Consider the following 20,215-nt stretch of genomic DNA (forward strand, 5'->3'; position numbering starts at 1 on the left):
CCCAGTTTGCAGCACTGCAAGGATTCAATTTCCTGAGACATTAACTCACGATGTTGCAACAGTTCAAGCACTATGGGAATCTTTGGGGTTTCACGAGAGCTTTCATCATGTCATTGCACACATTCTCTGTTTCAGCATATTTACCAATAACAGTTTGTTCCTCCCATTTACTGTCTTCTGCTGACCTTATCACTTTTCAGAACCCATGGTTTCACCAGGTAATGGGGCTGCTGCTCAGAGCCTGCACCATCAGCCAGGCAGCTCCCCATAAAAAACCCAAAACATTCCTTCCAACAGCACACAGACAGCTGCAGCCAGCACTGGGTGACAACAGGACACAGGTATGGAGAGCACCTCTGCCTGTTGGCCGCATTATACTTCAGACTGGAAATGGCATTACTTTAGAAACTCCTTACCTGTAAGATGTTAGTGAAAAAGTCGTGGTAGAACATCGGCCAGTCCTGTCGGCCAATATCCACAATGACTTTGCAGAGTTTGTTCCTGATGAAGTAAGGCAGAGTTTTGTGCTGAGCTAGCAGGAGCTTGGGCAGGCAGCTGCGGATCTCCATTTTATCTTGAGATGGGACCCCAAGCCACATCTTATTGATTAGGTTCTGGAAAAGAAGCAGAGCTCCCCAATGAGACCATCTTAAACAAGCTGATACAACATGCTCCACTGAAAATAAACACTTTGGTGTATGAATAGGATAAGCCTTCATGATGCCAGGTATAGTGCCTGAAGGAAAAGCATCTTAATATATATATTATCAGCAGCTTTTCAGACATAACTGCATGTCATGCCTCAGGCTTGTTGCTGCCTGCCACAATGCATGGGGAAAGGCCATAAGATCTGTCAGATTCAGATCTGTCCATGCCTTTCACTGATCATGCACAGCCAGTTAAAAAAAATAAGCATCTACAAGTGATGCAGTTCAAGCTTCTTGGCTGCCACGAGCAGGCCTGCAGATAAGAAAACAAGGAGACATCAGCAGGTTAAGAGAGAAGACACTTCCCTTGCTAGAGCTCTGACTCAGGCTTTCTAGGCAAAGTCACCATTTCAGATGCCACAATTACTCAGCAGCCCTAACCCTGCTATCTTTATCAGCACAAGGATGAGTGTGAGAACTAAGGCAGGCAGAACAAGAGCAGCTTCAGAGGCCACAGAGCATGATCCACCACCTCTGAATAAGCTCTGCTACGTAATGGGGTCCTTGGGGCAATGGAAGACCGCAGTGCTCAGGCTGCTGAGCAAAACTCACCAAGCCTACCCCTTACAAGCCATGCAGTGTACAGAAACTAGTTCTAATGACAAATGAAGTTCCACACCCAATACAACAGTATCAGACTCACAGAACCCTTGCAACATCAGATTTTCACTAAACATGACTTCTACCATCTGATGGCACGTGGCACATCACCACACCAACCAGCCTTGGGTCAAGCAGAGCTGGCTGCTTGCCTCGAGCTTTTAACCCTGGACATCCACACTTCCCCTTTTAAAAGGAAAAAATAACCCTGCATGAGGCAGAATAACAACACAGAAGGGAAGTTAGTTCAGCTCTCGATGGCTCTGAAGGCCCCGGAGGTCTCCTGGAGCTCAGCTGGAAGGTTGTTTCTCAGGCAGTGATTCTGCAGCGACAGGGCATCACTTAAACAGAAAGCTTTTAGTCCACTTAAAAAAAAAGCAGACAAAATCCATAAGAAGAGTCACAAATTGCTTCCCTGTCACGCTACAATCCCATTTAGGGACTTTGGAGCATTAGCTGCTCTGCCTCTAGGGATAACTTACACAAGAGGCCTGCTGCAGGGGCACTATCTGTAGCCGTTTGCAGGCATATAGCTGGAAAATGCAACAGCAGGGAATGCTGGGCAGTGCTTCTGGGGTATGACATGGAAAGCTGTGCGTAAGGTCAGAGCAGGTCAGAGGTACAGTACTGAGGTACCAGTTCAGTGTGCAGGGATGGATGTATACACATACAGATGGCTCATAGACACACAGAGCGTCTCAAAGAAGTTAAAAGGCTGTTTGGTCTTTATTCCTTTCCCCTAGAGACGATCCAGAAGCACTCCATAGAAACCAACAAGGGCCCAATCAAATGATAGTTCCTCACTACAAGTCCAGAACAACTTCTGAAGCACCCCTAAAACTGACAGGTGCTTCAGCATTAATGTCCACCCTTGTGCACACAGTTCATCCCATTCATGTGAAAGCGGCAGCTTTCTTCACCTGAGAAGCATTCTTGGGAGGGCATTCTCTTTTCCCAGAGCAAAAGGAGAGAACAGTTCACATGGGAGTGGACCAGGAGGGGGACTTTGACACCAGACCAGCTGTGAGCTGTTGGGATATTCTAGAACACAACATTCACAGGAAGCTTTGGGGATGAGCCTTGGGTCCCCACTCATGGTTGGATCAACATTCAACACAGAGCTGAGGACCATGGCACAGCTGCAGACCTGCAGAGGGACAGCCAAAGGCACAGTGCTACAGCAGTTAAGATGAGGAATGCCAGCTTCTCTGCTGAGAGATCCTAATCACTCAGCTGAGCTGTGGACCTCTTCCCTCACTTTACACTTGCACAGTGATTTCTTTGTTCTGCTTAGTTCTGGGCACAATTCTTTTTTTCAGTACTACTTTCTCCCTTTGCCCAGAGGCTCAGTAACCAAATGTTTTCCTCTTCATGAAAATCAGTTGAATTATTGTTCCTGTGTAACATTCGTTCCAAACAACTTCTGCCGTTCCTTTCTGAGAAGGGTCTCCTGATGGTTAAGAGCCGTGAAGATTCCATTCGTAGACCTACCTCATCCTCCTCCCTTCACAGCCCTGGATAAATGGAGTCTTTTACTTCAAGACATCAACAACAACACAGGCACACAATCTGCCAGAGCAACTTCTGAGAACAGAGTTGTTTGCTCTGCGTACAGAGCAGGCCGCTGCAGAGGGTATCAGTATCCCCTGAATTTGGAGCAAGGCTCAGCCTGCAATCCAGCCCAGAGCACAAAGTAAAAAAGACCCAGTAGACCACAACCAAACCCCAGAATATCATCAGGGAAAGACAATGTGCTGCTCACTGAGAAACGAGCTGATAAGACAAAGCTTGCACAGAATACTTCGCTTCTTCCAGTAGCTATACACACCAATACTCAGGCTTCTAACCACATATTTTTTTTCTCTTTTATAAATAGGTAAAAAGTGGGACATGCTCTTCTAAGAGTGACCTTCCCTCTAGAACTCACACAAGCTTGCGGGACGTAATTCCAAAAAGGGCATGTCAGAAAAAGAGATTTCAAAGATAAAAGCAATTTGATCTCACCCCTTCGTATCACAGCTTGCAGCAGCTAGTAGGAGGTAACCAAACACATTTTTGACCATAAAGAGAGGATAAAAGCAGTAGTTTTTAAAAGCGTGGTGCAGAAAACTCGAGCAGCCTCTGAAACTGCAGGTCATTTGTACTTAGAGATGCCAGGAAGTTAATTCTTCAATTAGTGTACAAAGATTCTCCTACTGTAAGCCTGCCATTAAATAACTTCTTTAGGAGAGAGCAATAAAAGAAGCTGTATCATTGTCCTCATTAAGGCTGCCTTTTTAGAGGAACATTTTCGAATCAAATCGATTGTCATATAGAACTGCATCAGACAAGGAAAGTGCACCATGCAGACAACAACACATATCTTACCTCAAACACAGTCAGACTGTACATCATCACGTAGTCATTCCTTGTGCTCGACAGGAAATAGAGGCAGAACCTCCAGGCTCCTATTTGCTGGGCGAAATTATTTAGAAGCTCCTCTGAAAAAAAACCAAAGTATTAGAAAATGCATTAGAATGTTCAAGCTGTAAACAGAGTCATAACAATGTATATATAGCACACTGAGCACAGGAATAAAGACCATGTTCAGGGTGACTCAAACAACCAGGGCAGGGGGCATCACACTCAAAAGCCTTGAACATAATCTAACAGCAGGCTTTAATGAAAAGAAAATAGGTATGTCAAACAGTGTTCTGAACTGACAGAAGTACTACAGCAGGCTGAGTGCTGGACACTGAGACAAGTTGTAAAGAAAATATGTATATATATGTAAGAAATTGCCCTTGTTTAAATGCAATTGCTTCAGGAGACATTGGCTTGCTGTAAATCAGCACCAAAAGCCTCAGCACCTCCAATGATGGGTTTGGTGGGCATCTCAGGTCAGGCAGCTGCACACCAAACGGGGCAGGAAGGAGAAGCTGCACAGGCTGGCCACATTTCAGCCTTCACAGTGGGTTTCCTTCCTGAAGCTAGGCCAGGAGAACAGGGAGAAACAGAAAGAAACACAGCAGTGGTATTTGTGATACCTCCATTTGGAATAAATGAAAAGGTAGGACGGAGATCCATTCCTTGGCCAATTGCTTATTTATTCATCCAGATTTTTGGAATGAATTGTTCACACTGATCATACCTTTGCACTGAAGTTGTACAAGTGGCAGAATTTTGAGAAGAAAAGCAGAATGACCTATTGGTGCCTATTAGGCACAGTAGCAGGAAGCTGTTCTGGAGGACCAGCATGATCTCCACTGGTTTTCAGAAGGACACATTCAATAACACCACCCAAAATGAAACCTCCCTGTTTATTCTCCCTTGTCAGTTGACATTAATCAGGCAGGACACTCTTCCCCACCGTACTTAATAAAAGCACAGTGACCTCTGTTGAGGTCTGCAGGCAACACGATGCAGTGGGACAGCCCCTTGGAAGGGGCAGGCACTCACCTATCTCCCGCTTCCTCTCATTTGTTGTGCAATTGTGGAAGAACTCTGTCATCAAACTCTCCAAAGCCCGGAGCGAGGCCTCTTCAGATGCCTGCAAACAACATCAAGAGGAAGGAGTTAATGCAGATTTCCACTCTGAATTGCATTCAGTGTAGATGACTTCTTAAAAGACAGCACTCGGAGGTCAACATCCTTTGTCCCACAAAAGCAGAAGAATGAAATCCAGGTAGAGGGCAAAGCAATGCAGAATTCATGCTACTCACTGCACCCAGCAACAACAAGGTTTGTCAGAGGTAAAGTCTGGCCCACCGCTAAGGGATCACTTGCTCAGTTGCATTAAGCAATGACACCAGTGGGAGAAGGTTCCTCGCTGCCCCTGGGGGTGGTCGGTAGCCACAAGTCAGCTCAGCTGTGTCACACGACTCTCACATAAACAGCAAATTCCAGCCAAGATGCTTCCAGCTGATGCCTGGGAGGGCGCATATCGGCATCACCAAAGGGGCTGTGGCAGCAGCAGAACCAGAGATGAAAGCATTTCCAGCCCTTTGAGAAGGGACACACAAGCATTTAGAGGTTTGATTGAAGAACAATGGCCCCCTGCACCCAAATTTAGCTTTTACTATTGGAAATAGTTACAGCTCAGTATGGGTGAGTCTGATAAAACAGGGCTGGGACACAGCAGGTGCAAGGTTATGGCAGTTTGGTGCCTCTCTGGAGCTGAGCTTTTATTCCAGTAATATCCCAGTACTGAGGATGGCCTCTACCTGCATTGCAGCTCCCTTCCAACTGAACCCAATAATGGATGGCCTTTGGAAACTGCAGGTGCATGTCATGGCTGTGCTATTCCCCTCTCTCTCATGTTTTCATCTCATGCTATCAATAACAAATGCTGCAAGATTCAGGGCCCAACTTCCCTCTGCGTAGAAACAATGCAAACCAGGGAAGAAAACTTGAACATTCTGCCTCTAAAAATAAAACCCAACCAGTGACCGGCAGCTTTCTGCAGGGAGCAGAGCCGGACAGCCCACAGGAGCACTGCTGCTGCCCACTCCCAGCTCTCACAGCATCATCAATGGCTCAGTAAAGGAAGATGGAATTTCAGCCTCTTTTCTCCTTCTACCCCCTTCCTGTCCCCTCCGGTCAAGTGTGTGCCCTAGAAAGCAAGGACCACATTAGCAAAAAATAGAACAAAACATTTTGCTAGCGAGCAGTTGGCTTAAAATAGCCTTTAATCGAATCAAAGCCACTTTATCAACTTAAGTGAAAGCAAGCACCCACTGTCACTGCCTCCAGTGACTGTACAAGTTAGTGTACCTGACAGCCCAAAGGAATTATCCAGTGAGGCCATAATGAACACAGAACTGTTTGCAGGACCTGCAATGAACCCCGCTGTGATATCTCCAGTATTATCACTCACAAGCAGCCTCCACTCCAGGACACTTTTGTGTTAGAGGAAAGAGACAAGAAGGTACTGCAGGGTCTGGGAGAGGAGCTGCTGCCTCTGCCCCAGCCAGCACACAGACACAGCAGGGGCTGCCCCAGCCTCACAGAGATGGGTGGGAATGGTGAGGTCAGCCCCACAAGGCAATCAGAGCCAGCAGCACTCAGCGCTTCTCAATTCATTAGAAGCAGCCAAGGTCAGACTCCATGAGTCACCATCCATGCTGCCCCACCACTTGGGATTCCTTAAGTCCAGCAAATCCCACAGCTCGAGGCAGTGCCATTGGCCACCACGTGGTTGGGTGTCACACAAAACAAGCGTGCCAGGATGCTGGCGTCAGACCTGCCAAGCATGTCACTCTTGGAATTGCCCATCTGACCCAGTGAGGCTGCCAGTAACCAGGGTGGGAGCTCCAATACCCAGGACACTGTGGAGCTACACCCTGACCACCCCCAGCTCTGTCCTGATAATTCTGTTAGGGCCAATTCAATAACTTATCAAGACAGAGGTGTGTTGTTGCTTACTCACAGCATTTATCTCTGAGCTCCAACCTTTAATACTGGTCCCATACAACCAGACAAGCGAGACTCACAAGTGAGCCTGCAGCTTCCTCTCCAAACAGCAATTACTTGAATACCCAGCGATTGCACATTCAGACATTCTTCATCCAGGAAATCCTCAAGAAATCATAGAATAAGAAATAGAATAAAAGAAAGACCTCAGAGATCCCCAGGTCCAACCCCAACCCAGCCCACAGCGTCACACATCCCCACAGTTCTGAACACCTCCATGGATGGTGACCCCATCACTCCCTGGGCAGCCTGTGCCACCGCATCACCGCTGTGATGAGAGCTGCAGCAAGAGGGAGAAAATACACAGGACAGTAATAACAGTGATAAAACATTTGGGGCCATAGTGATGAGAGCTGTCTCCAGATACAGGAATTGGGTTGGGATTGCAATATAGACTCGGCACGTTTATTTGAGCAGAAAAACACACAAGGCTAATTTTAGTTCATGTCAAACCAAAGACATTCTCCCTCTTACAAAAGCACCGGAGTATTCTGGGAAACATGAAAGCGCTTATAAAAGCAATAACAGCACATGAAGCTATTTCAGTTTTCTCCAGAAGAGCTTCCATTTAGAGCACATTTGCCTTTTTTTAATCCCTCCCCCCCCCCCCGATTTTGTTTTCTATTCTCTATAGAGCTACTAAGCAGGAAAGCTGTGTGCCTCAGCCAGCCCCAACCACCGGCTTCATTGGCCATGGCCACACCAGATTGTCACTGCACTTTCATGAATAAATGCCCTTAGAAAAGAAAGTGATCGTTTCTGCTAGAGGAAAGCTTTCCCCTAATGCTTGGCCATAAAACCCCATGCGTTAACCTTTTGATGGCTGCTATTAATGGCTCAGCAGAGAATCGATCATACAAATGATGCTCTAAATACAGCCCTGCAGCTGATGACAACAGCAAGAGGTTTTGTGGGCTTTTTTAATGCACTTGGAAATGGATATCACCGAGACAAAATTATGGCAACCTTCCCTACAAAGCTTCCCCTCCACTTCTTTGTTTGCTGTCATGGGTTAACATGGGGGTTAATTGCTCTAAATGATACCGTCCCATTCCCTTTCACTTGGGAACCTTCTGCATCCACTCCTGTGCAGTCACTTACTGGGCACAGTCACACACACTGATACAAACCACTACACTTTGCTGCTGTATTTTCTTCCCGGTACCACCAGGCTGGATGTGGCTCTGCGTAGCCTGGTCCAGTGGTTGGTGACCCTGATGGTAGAAGGGGGGTGTTGAAACGAGATGATCACTGTGGTCTTTCTCAACCCAGGCCATTCTATGATACACTATTTACAATACTGCAGATCATTTTTAAGCACGCAGTAAAGAATAACTGAATTACACACATGTGCATGCACGCGCCCTAACACAATCACTTTACCAATTACCACGGTGTCTTTCAGAGTCCCTCCCTGTTCCAGCCCCAACGTAACAGAAACTACCACATCAGCAGTTATGGCATTAGAAGGTGCTGGGTCATTTCAGGCCTACATGGTTCACCACAGACTTCCTTCTGCTGCCACCAGCAAAGCACCAGCATTGGCATAGCTTCAGTGAACATCAGAGCAGCTGCGGGCCGCTCTGTGCAGAGAAGATCAAGGAAGAACTGAAGCACAGCAGCAACAAAGTCAGTACTATGGAGTGCTTAAAAAACTAAAACATGCTGCAGAAAGGATGAACACGTGCTACACCGAGGCAGAGCTGTACAGCTCCAAGCAGGGCTGTGCTGTTGTCCTTAGGTAGCTATTAAGAGAAAACTGGGTTTTCACACCCAATCCACAGGTCTCAGACAGAACTGTAAGGCTTGCACGGAAGCCTTCAGATAGGAAGCCGTGCACAGCCCCATGGCAGAGCACGCTGCTGATGATATCAAGCACGCTCCATCTTTGCTCTCAATTTCCTCATTGCATTTCAGACATGTTTTTGTGGTTTCACGAACCGAAACTAGGTTGAGCCTCACTGTGCTGTGAGAGCAGGGCAGGCTCATTTCAGGAGTCCTCCTCACTGCAGCACACAAAGCAGTCGTCTGCTTCGTTTGCTCCAAGAGCCACCACTCCTGCAGTTCACAGGCAAGATGCTGATTTTGCAAACTCATTTCTCTTATATTGCAATTTAAGCCAAAAATCTACCATGAAAGTCATGAATCACTGCTCTAAGGGCAGTGAAGAATGAAGGAGGCTGCAAACATGCTACGCTGTGCTCAGATCTTCTGTGACAAAGCTGATGTCCAGCATGAGAGCTGGGGAATCCCGCCTCTACTGCTCATCAATTCAGGAATCAATGTGTTTCATTGAAACATCAGCCTAAAAACAACCACAGGCTGAACAGCGTTGCACAGAGCAGGCTACGGAAAGGCAGCAGTGATAAGCTGATTTCTGGAGCAAGATAAAGAGATCACCTTACCTGTAAACACTGCCAGGTACACAGGTAATCAGGCACCTTTTAGAATACCTATAGGATCGTATTTCTTAAATCACCTTGTACAGGCAGGTTCAGTTACCTGGGTTCAGGTTTTAAGGCTGAACTTTGATTAACAGGCTCAGGTGTCTGAGGCAGATCCTTTCCTGGGGTCATCTCAGCAGTCATTCTGCTGCTCATAAAGGATGCTCAACACATGGCAACTCAGCAATCGCAAAGCACTGCAACTAATGCTGGAAAAGACTTGGCAACACATTATTTCCCTGAACAAATAGCTCCTAGAATCATTATGTACAGCTGAGAAGCGTAGAAGCATCTCACACAGACATGACTGCAAACTGCCATAGTACAGGGGTATCAGATGGGTACACACAGGTGATATGATAACTGCTGTTAGGACAGGTTAATCCATTGATCCTGCTGCAGCCAGGAGCTGCTCCCAGACAGTTCTCAACTGCTGCCCACTATTCCTTAAGCTATCACTGATGGAACACTTCTGTTTGGGACATTATCAGAACAGCAAGTGACAGCGTGTGTTTTGGATGGGTGCTGCAGGTGCTGAAGCAGCACATGCTGCTCTGCTTCTCTCCCAGGTTTCATAAGGAACTTGCAATCTTACAGCAAAGTCTAGAAAGTCACATCTAAAGGGCACAGGGCTGTGATTCTACAGCACTGTGGTCTGCCCACCCACTTCACTGACACCCCTGGGGGCTCCGCCATGTCCCACACTGCACAGGACAGCCCTGTCCTTCCTTGTGATGGTCACAGGTGTGAGACAGCAGCTGCAGGGCACAGACCACTTCCCCTTTCCTCTGCAGAGGGGAACGCAGGCATGCATGCACAGACAGGATCACAGCTCTGGCCCCACAGGCAAATGCACACAACATACTGACCTCGAGATCCCCTGGCATTTCATCTGAAATAACCCACGTTTTAAAAGGCAATGGGGGGAAGAACCCAAACCCTCAGTATTTTGGACAGAAGCACTCTGGGGGAGGGGGAGATAAACCAAGAAGAAACGTCTTCAAGTTTTTGCTGCGTCTTCCTACAAAGCACTGCTCCTGCAGATGGATATTTGCCTGTTTGTGTTATAAAGATTGCTCTTCCTGACTCACACAAATGCAGCAGCTCCTCTGACCAGAGAGGAAGAGAGACTGGTAAAGCGTGAAGATGTGATATGGGTCACCTGGTGTGTATCAGCACCAAGATGTCCATGAAGCGTTAACAGCTTTTCCAGAACACTTCTCAAATACTTTACTGCCTCTACAACTGCAAATCCAAACTCCCTTGTATCTGAGCCTGCAGACAGCTCAATAACGTGTGGACAAACACTCCGAACTGCAGCTGTTTGCAGGCCCAACTTTAGGAGTCTGAGGGTACACACATGTGCGTGGCTGGAAATTGAAAGTATTACAGTAAATAAAGAAGAAAGTGAATGCAAGAAGAAAACACTTATTCAGCAACTTCTGAAAATGGCACTTCTATTCAGATGCAGCTCAAGCTGTTCTGCAGGGAGAAAGAAATCCCCCTTACTTTGTGAAAAACTCTGATACCGTGCCAGGGGCCAACAAAGCAAGGCTGGTGCTGCAGGATGCCTGGGACAAGGGCTGCACCTTGCCCAACACCCTGCAACAGCAAAATCCAAATCCCAGCATGGTGATCACGGTATGCAGGGACGTGGTGCTTTCAAGGACACTGTCAAAGAAGAGAAAGCTCACAGTATTGCAAAGTCCTGGCAAAGACCATTAAAACTCGTGTTGGGTTCAAGAGCATACATGAAAATAATGTGGATAACACCACGGAAATAAGCCAGCAAGACTTAGTTTCTTTTTTAATTAATGCTTCCAAAGAACAGTACGTTCAGGAAAAGCATCTAGGCTGCTTAAAGCAAAGCAAAACAAGATGTTGACACCCGCAGCGCCCCAGCTCCTTGGGCTGTTTCCCAGCAGCAGCCTGCTCCTCTCCCTGCAACCTCCTGCAGCGCTGGGGCCCACTGCAAAGTAAAGTCTTTCTCCTGAGTGCTGGCTGCCTTGCAGGCTGAGCCCCACACAGGGCTGTGAGCAGCAAACCCCCGCTGCTGAGCACCTACCTCAGCTCGCACAGCATAGATCATAGGCTGCCGACTGCTTTGGCTTCCTCTTTCCTTCAAGCCTGACCACGGAAGAGCTGCTCCCTGCAGCTGCCCCTGCAGAGTCCTGCTCTGCTCTCGGACACCAGCCTCAGCTCCTGGAGTGGTTTCAGGTTCCTAAGCTCACACAAATCTCAGGGGAAGAAGCTGGACATTGCCCTCAGTCCAGCAGAAAAGAACTGGCAGCATTGTAACGTATAAGAAATCACCTCACCCGCTGCAGCAACACAGCATCAATCAAGCACGACACAATTTGCAGACAAAATCACCCCCCATCAGGAAAAAAAATCCTCTCTCCAGAAGGCAACACCCCCAGCCCCTCGCCTTCAGTGCAGGCTTGGCACCCTGACAAGGCAGAAAGTACATGAGATGAGCACGTTGCTTACACAAAAAAGGGGACAAAGGAAATGTGACAACCCATCTCCACGCTGCAATTAAAGCTGTAAGAAAACATCAAATCAAAGTGCTAAAAATACACAGAGAGTTGCAGACCCAGCTACAAACTTGGAGATGCCGAAACAAACAGGAGATTTGGAGCACAAACGCAGAGTGTTGGGAAACTGTAAAAGAAATGTTCTCAGATTGATCCCCATGGGTGGGAATCAGGGAACACTGGGGGAAAAAAGTAAGGAATTAGTGACGTGGCTGAAGGAACACCATCTAAGAACTCTTCCCTCTGTGCTTCTGACTGCAGGCAGAGCCCTGGGGCTGCTTGGAGCAGAGCTACTGCTCAGCCAAGATAACCCGCACAGAAAGAAGCTCATTGCTTTTCCTCTACCAAACTGTTAATATTTACACTTGTGTTGGAACAAAGAGACCCTTCCAACACATCGGGCACCTGTTGCATCCTTCACCTATAAACATGGCATTCTAAGCACTTCATTTCAAGAAGACAAAGCTAGTAAAGACCTCATTTATCTTAAAATAAAAAGGAAGGTGCCATGTCAATAACTGAGATACAGAGAAGGCCAAGGCAGCAGTGACCCAAATGAAGACACAGCTACTGCCAGGGAATACCTGCTGACTGACAGAGGACAATGACTTTGGAAGGATTTCACAGCATAAAACACTACCAGCCAGGTGCCAGTTACAGACATAAAAGCGCTTATTTCTTTCCCTCCCCTACACTGCATGTAAGCAGACCCTTTTCCTGACCTAAAAGGCATCACCTAACAACATACATTGGGTAACTGCGCAGAACACAAGCTCCAAGCAGCTGTTAGGCATCTGCATACTGATACACCTCTTTGCAGCAATGAACCCTGCTGCATGAGCTTCATTGCACGCACCAGGTTTTAATGCTTTCCCCTTAAACAATGCCAGCAGCCACCGCTCACCTCTCAGCCACAAACATCAGTCAGAAACAAGAGGCTTCTCCAGATAGTACAAGGGAACTTTAAGGCTCAATACTTTTGCCTTCATACCTTTTAACCAGACTGCAGACAGTAGAACCAGCATTTAGCTACCCAGCCTTTGAAACATGACAAGTGATGTGCTTATAGGTAGGTGGGAATGCAGACCACTGTGTTGAATGTTGTGGTGTAACACCATATACTGCTTTCTGCAGCACTAGGAAACAGGTGAACAGCTCGCAGGTGTAAAACCACAGCTCTCACTTTATGATTTAATAAGATGGGGATGATGCTACAGAGGGGCAGAAAAAAGTTGCGTGACTCGAAGGCTGAAAAAGGAACCCAGATGTAAGTCCCAGCCCCAGCTCTGACAAGTTCCTATTCTCTCGTTTCTCTTTCAGTAGTAAGTCAGAACAGCTCTAAAATGATTTATTTTTCTTTTTGAACCCCGTGCTTTCTGCACATCCCCCAAAAGCTGTCAGAATGCAGGCTGTGACACTGCACAGCTTGGTGCTGTCATAGAATATCCTGAGTTGGAAGGGGCCCATAAGGACCACTGTGCCCCACTGTCACTCTTCCAGCTCCCAGCGTCACCTCCACCATCTCCAAGGAGCAGAGGTGACCTCAGTGCTTCCTGTCCTGGTGGCACCAACATCGCACACCCTTACCCTGCTCTCCTCCATCTCTCACTGCAGGGCATCCCACAGCTCCCCAGGTAGAAGCAGAAGCCCAAACAGCCCAGTTTAAGGACCTCCAGCAGCAGGATGACCACAAAAGCAAGAGGCTGATCCCAGGCCACATTCAGTGGGGCTGCTCCTGATGCCACTAACATGGGATTGCCTCACTGAGTCCATAGACCTGCTTTAGCCACAGGGCCACCAACTGAGCTGCAGCAACATCCATAATAGACGTGGGCTGCTCCCATCACTCACAGCAGCAAGCTCCTTGGTAACCAAGGGTGACAGAATAACTTACAGCTCACCAACAACCTGGCAAGGTACACTGTGATCCGGACATACTTGATTCCTTAGCAGATGGAAGGCTTAAACCACTCTCAGTTCTTCAAAGGAGGCTTTAAGCATAAGAAAATGACAGTACTTAGTGCTAAGAAAAAAGATAACAGGGATGTAAAATAAAAGTTAAGATGCTGCTGTGAAAAACCTAGAAAGACTCAAGCTATACACACCCACTGCCTCCTTCCATTTCTGCAGGCTATGCTTCACATGAGGGACACAGGCTTTTTTGGAACCACTGCTGCTGCTCCTGTTGTGTGCTTCCCACTTTGCTACACATTTCTGAGGCCTAGCGACACCAGGAAAGGCGAGTGCCTGCTGCACAGCTAACACAGGGTTTGAGAAGTCTGTCTGCAGTTCTCTGACAGAACAGCTGATTTCACATTGCATCTTTAGAGCCAGATAGCAAGCAAAACGATACGGCTGGGAAGGAGAGCCTTCCCCGAGGTGTAATTCTGATGGATGGCATGACACAGGTCTCAGACAAAGAAGACATTCTCTAGGAGGTAACCGCCTGACTTGCATCCTCCCATGAGGGTTCAGAAAGCATTACCTGGTGACTGCTATGCCCCGATGATCACAAATGACCTCTGACAGCTTCAGAGATGATCCAACTTTGATAGCAGAAGCAGAAAAAGAGGTGAAGAATCAGCAATGAAACAAACGCATAGTTTCTTTGGATGCAAAACACTGCATTTGAGGAATGGTTCCACAGACAACATTGATTTCTTAAGCTTTTCCTTTTTTTTCTTTCTTTTTAAATCAGCCAGGAGGAACCCAATGCTTGAGCAGGAAACACACTAATGCTTTTTGCTCTGCTCTAGGAGTTCCTTATCAGTAGTGTAAGATTTGTGGAACACAGCACCCTAAGGTGGCACATGCTGACGACACACACACAGTCTTTGAGCACACTGAGTGTCACTGCAGCTTCTCCTCCTGCCTTTGATGCTTCTCTCACCGACTCCGCTGCTCTCATCACTCCTCCTCAGTTAATCGAGCTCCAGCTCATCACTGCTCCTCCTGCTTACAGCCTGCAGTTTTAACCCACTTCAAGTTATAAAATCTGCTTTCCCGAGTCTGGATTTTTACAGCGCAGTTTAATTATGCTGCATTCATTCCCAGTGTGCCTTACAGAATCTCATCTTCACACTTGTCCAACTGTTTCCGGGAAGGAGGGTGTGCTAGCAGCAGAAGAGGCCCATCTGTAGGCTCCAAGAAGAGTGGAACAGAAGGAAAATCTTGCACGGGAGTCACATGAAGCGTTACAACAGTAAATCCTGCAGTGTAGCTTGATGACTGCTTCTCACCTGCCATGCCTACTACTTGGCTTGTAACTGAACCAAAAGCTGAATGCTCAAGGTAAAAGAAAACAACACGTAATTCGCCAGACTGAAAGAATACGTATAAATGAAGGTGATGGAAAAAATTAAGAAGTCTCTTTGTTATCTGAGGTTACTGCTGTTCCCCTGAAGCACAGAACTTGCTGACCTCTTTTCACATGCACAGCAGCAGCTTGCTAAACGGGTCCAACAAATCACCAAAACCCCACACCACAATTTTTATTCACCTACTTGAAGGGGGGTATTCACTGAGAAGAACGGCCTCGAGAACATCGCCCTTGCCTGCAGCTTAGGCCAAAGCCGCCACCAGGAGCTGTGGTGTTGGGCAGGAGCTCGTTCCCTCCTATGTCAGGTGAGAAATTCACAACTGCAGAGCAAGATCCCAACTCCCAGAAGGAAAAGGCTGCAAAGCCTGGGCCTGCAGCATCCGAGGGAGCTTAGAACAAAGAGAGGTTGGAAACCAGACTGGCACCAATAGCAATCACCTGGCAAGGCCGTGGTGGGGCAGGCAGAGGGCAGCTCCCCATTCTCTGAGCACCGTCTGTGCGCAGAGCTCCCCTCTGCCAGCAGAGCACACTGGGCAATGCCAGGCCTCCCTTCCACACCTGGAAGGAGTGGAAAAACAATAACGGCGACCGTCATTGCTTAACACGGCCCTGTGTGTGCCCGGAACGGTGCTGCGGCCCTCCGGAGATATAGTACAGGCAGGATGAACGCGAGCAGGACGCCGAACACGCCTCTTCTTCCATTTATCGAGAAGGAAAATAAAGGAAGGATTGTGCAAATCAAAGCACACGTACAGCCCGGCCGAGGGGCAGCTCCACACGGCGCTCCGTCACTCGGAGATGCGGCCTGTCGCCCCAGGCCCGAGGGGAACAGCTGGGCGAGGCCCCGGTCCGGCCCGGCCCGGCCAACCCCCCCCAGCTCGGGGCATCGTACGGCCGCTCCCAGCGGCGCCGCGGTGCTCACGGCCGCCCGACGCCCTCCTACAGCCCCCTCCCTGCGGGCAGGCCGCGCTCCCCCCGCACTCACCATGGCTGCGGGCCGTCCGTCCCGCGGGGCGGCTCTGCGCTGGGCGCCGCGCTCCGCTCACCTCATGGCCGCGCAGCCCCGGAGGCACCCCCCGTTCGCAGAGCCGCCGCTGCTGCTGCTGCTGCCGCCTCCTCCCAGGCCCCGGGGCCCGCTCCCGGCCGCCGAGCACGGGGAGCCCCGGGGCGCTGGGAAGGGCCGCCGGAGGGCAGGCCGCTGCGGGTGGCGGGCCGGGCCGGGCCGGGAGCGGCGCAGCTACAGGCGGAGCGGCCGCGGCTCCTCCAGGCGCATCCTGCGGCTCTGCCCGCCCCGCCCCGCCCCACCCGCCGGAAGCGGCCGCCCGGCCCAGCTGACCAATCGTAGTCGAGATTGAAGGGTCCGGCGCGTGCGCACTCCGCCTCAGCACGCTTCAATCCGCCATCTTGAAGAAGGGCGCGATGTCTCGCAGGGCGGGGGGAAGGTGCGCGCTCGGAGGTGCGTCTCGCCCCGCCCCTCAGCTGCTGCGCGTGCGCACTCGGCTCTTCCAGCCCGGCAGGAAGCGGGAAGAGAAGGGGCGGGGCTCATTTGGCCACGCCCCCTCCCGAGTGCTGGGCGTGAGCGAGGCGGGTGTTGCTCGGCAACGCTGTGGGGCAGGCGCGGCCTAGGCCTGTGTCCGGGCTCCGAGCCTCGCGTGATGCTCAGGCCTCCAGCTCTGAGCCCCGGTGACCCGGCTGGCCAGCTCAAGGCCCACCTTATTTCCTTCCAACCACATTTCCCAACGTCTTCTGTGGCATTTCCCATTACAAGAGATCGCTGAAACCAGCAGCTTAATAGGCTTTAGGGAAGGACTGTGTACACATGAGGATATTGCACATGCTTGCAGTTACATGAGAGGATTAAACAAAGCAGGAGAGGGAGAGAAATAAACCCTCAGGGAATGTAACTAACTGCAGGGATTGGCAAGGAGAGCAGGGCTGAGCAGTGCCCGGTTTCTTCCACGTGTCCAATCATGGCTGTTTCTGGCATGGGAAAAGCCACCAAGAAAGAAGATTTACATTGGGAGGCCAAGGGAAAAGCATTAGTGAACGTGGTTTATCCCTTGGTTATCTTTGTTCTGATAGGCACAGGAACGTGCTGGCGCTCAATTTGAAGCCCTTTGTCATCACACCCTTTGCAGCTCCAGCCTTAATTCCAGCCCAAATATTCACCGTGTTTAATTGCTTCCTTCCAGTTTTGCAGAGCTTGTGTTTTGCAAGCTATTAACAAACACAGCAAGTAAAGGCCCTGAGCGCAAATACCCTCCATCAGCCATTAGGAGCTCCTGCTGGGCACCGCTGCCCCTTCCCTTCCCTGGGAGAGCAGCTCTTCCCTCCATGTTCCTTCACTCTGCTCATCCCATTAGCCAAGGCATTAAATTTTAACATTTTCCTCATGCTGCTGTGAGTGAGTGAGTGCCTGGGAGGGTGCCAGGGCCGTGGGGATGCAGAGGGGCTCCTGGTAACACCTGTGGGATGCAGATATTGGGCCCCTGGGGGGGCACTGATGGAGGCGATGGATGTGGGTTAGGGACAGCTGCCCTCTGGGTTCGGTGCTGGGGAGCTCTGCACCAAGAACGGGGCTCAGAGCTGTGCTCAATGTGAGCAGCCTCCCCTCAGCACAGCGTGGCTGGGAGCTTTCCGGCCACGAGAAGTTAAAAAGCCATCGATGTTTGCCATTAGGGTGGGAGTGGCTGGGATAGATGTGCCGCAACCAGACCAAAGCGCTGAATAACTCCCAGGGAATGATGACGAATCTGATGGCCGGGCTGGACAAACTCCATGTCCTCCCATTGCCTTCCGCAGGGAGCTGCCCCAGGGGTGGGACATCAGGTGAGGGGCTGGCTCCTGGCACTGCTCTGCTGAGTTTGCCAGGACTCAGCTGCAGCGCTGGTGGGTCCCATGGCACAGGGCTGGGCCGGCAGCTGAGGAGTTAATTCCCAGCCTCACCGCATGGCTCTGGAGCTATTAATACCCACACGCTGCTGATCTGCCGGAGCGAGCGGCGGCTCTGCTGTGAGACCGACCGGTCCTGTGCAGCCACGGCTCCTCGTGCCACAACTTTCCTCCATGGGCACACCGAGCAACTGCTCACCACGAGCCCCTGCACTGCGACTGCTGTGCTGACGGAGCTGGGGATCCGTGCCCAGCACCTGGCTGCCACGTGGGTGCCGAAGAGGGGCAGCGGCATCCTTTGGCTTTGGAAGCATAGTGGGGCTGAGACGGGGTCTCATTCTGCCCCACTGGAGCCCTCACCCTCAGCAATGCCACTCCAGGTCCCTGCATGTGCATGCTGAACACCGGTACCAACTGCAAGATGGGTGGCAGGACGGCATTGGGCACCAGTGCAAGAGGGATGCAGGTCATCGCCTGGCCCAGAGCTGCCTCCTCTTGTGGTGAGCAAACAGCCCCAGCGCTCAGCCTGGTGCTGTGAGTCTCCCTAGCACCATGGCACAGGCTGGGTGAGCCCCACCAGCGGCACTGCTGAGAGTGAGGAAGATGCCAACGCAGCTCCAGCGCTGCCCGGCCTGCTGTCCCCCTTGCCCAGGTGCAGCGGCCACCAGAGCTGAGCAATGGATTCCTTCTGCTTCGTCTGCTTCCAGAAAGAGGAGCTGCAGCCCCTGCACCTCCACAGGTCAGTGCTGCGGGGATGTGGCGTGGGACTGGGTTGGGGATGGTGGCTGATGGAGATCCTCCCGCTGAGCCCAAAGTTTGCATAGGAGCAAATGCATCATCTCCTGGACGGAGGGTACTGTGCCTTGGCACTGTGCTGTGCCATGTGCTGTGCCATTTGCTGTGCCATGATTGTGCCATGCTGTGCCGTGCCACGTGCTGTGCCGTGTGCTGTGCCATGCCTTGCCATGCCGAGTGGGAACGGGGCTGTCGGTTGGGAGGCACCTCTGCCACATCCCAACAGGTTGCAGCTGCTCAGGAGGAGCAGGACACAGGGGTGCCTGGCAGCCTGGGGAGCTCTGAGGACGGTGGGATTTGGGCTTGGCACTACCGTGCCCCCTGGACCCATCCCCGTGCACAGGAAAGTGCTCAGTGTGTCAACTCCAGCCTTGGAACAGCCACAGCACCCTTGTGCTGTCCCCTCTTGCACCAGCTCACCTGAATGTGGCCCCGCTCCCAGCACTACAGGACAGTCCCCAAGCAGAGCCATGAGTGCCAGCACTCTGCTCTTTCCCTCCCTGCTGCTTTCTGGCTCTACAAGTCCCACTCGTGTTGCTGAGTGGCAGCCAAGGCAGCACACTGTGCCTGAATTAGCCGGGCAGCCGGCAGGGATGCGAGGTGTGAACACCGGCACATGCCGTGCCCAGCTGCTCCTCCCGGCACCCGGCCACCACCAGCTGCTATCCTGTGCCACCGTCCCACGTGCCATGAGCAGGGCTACCAGCAGGGCTGTGGCTTGTCCTCAATGGGCACATGCCATCCTGGGAACGCTGCGAGGGGGCTGTCCCTCCCACCAGCACGCTGGGTTTATTTTAGTGTTTCAATCCTGTTCTTCACCTGATGTCATGAGCCCATGTGCTGGGACGGTGCAGTGATGTGGGTCACCAGGGCTGCAGAGTGGTGATGGATGGAGAAGGGCACAGAGCAGCCCTCAGATCCCCCCAACGACCATCTGACAGCCTGACCTGCGCTCGGGCAGGTCGGGCATGTCGGGGGTGACATCCCCGCCCGGGCTGTGCGACAGGGCAGTGCGGTGTGCTGCGCTGCTGCGCACGGATGGGCTTCCGCTCCATCTCCGTGCCGCCGGCCCCAAACCGCCGTGCTGGCGACAGGTGCCGGTCCCCTCGCCCTCGCTAGATGGTGCCAGAGCAACGGGCTGCGAGCAGAGTCCGTGCCGTGCCGTGCCATGCCGTGCCGTGCTCCAGGGCAGCGACTCAGCTGCTGTCTGCAGCCTCACTCCCAGATCAGGGAGAGCATTGCGATGCCGTGACCCCGCTACAGCCCAGATCCCACCTGCCCTGGGAAGACAGCCCTTCTGCTTTGCTTCAGAAGCCCACTGAAAAGGAGACCACTCTGTTCCTTTCCAAATCAGTCTCTCTCATCATCACTGTGCTTCAGTCAGTGCTGCCTCATAGCTAACTGCAAGTGTCCCCGATGGCCTCATGCCCTCCCCCGTACCCCCCAGCGAGGGGAGCAGTGAGCAGAAGG

The 20,215-nt window shown here is 50.9% G+C and overlaps 1 protein-coding gene across 2 annotated transcripts in view; it reads right to left on the minus strand.

Annotated features, from left to right (window-relative positions):
* Window positions 1-16,351, minus strand: part of XPO6 (exportin 6) — a 40,837-nt gene extending 24,486 nt beyond the window's left edge. For both annotated transcript variants that reach the window (XM_072349179.1, XM_072349178.1), the window contains exons 1-4: window positions 16,044-16,351; window positions 4,746-4,836; window positions 3,675-3,787; window positions 417-614 (exon numbers count right to left, since the gene is read on the minus strand). In XM_072349179.1, coding sequence (XP_072205280.1) covers window positions 417-614; window positions 3,675-3,787; window positions 4,746-4,836; window positions 16,044-16,046 — 405 coding nt within the window. In that variant the 5' untranslated portion in view covers window positions 16,047-16,351. The remainder of the gene's footprint in view (window positions 1-416; window positions 615-3,674; window positions 3,788-4,745; window positions 4,837-16,043) is intronic.
* Between the last annotated feature and the right edge of the window lie 3,864 nt (window positions 16,352-20,215).

The sequence above is a fragment of the Excalfactoria chinensis genome, chromosome 14 (assembly GCF_039878825.1).
Source record: "Excalfactoria chinensis isolate bCotChi1 chromosome 14, bCotChi1.hap2, whole genome shotgun sequence".
Lineage (NCBI taxonomy): Eukaryota > Metazoa > Chordata > Aves > Galliformes > Phasianidae > Excalfactoria > Excalfactoria chinensis.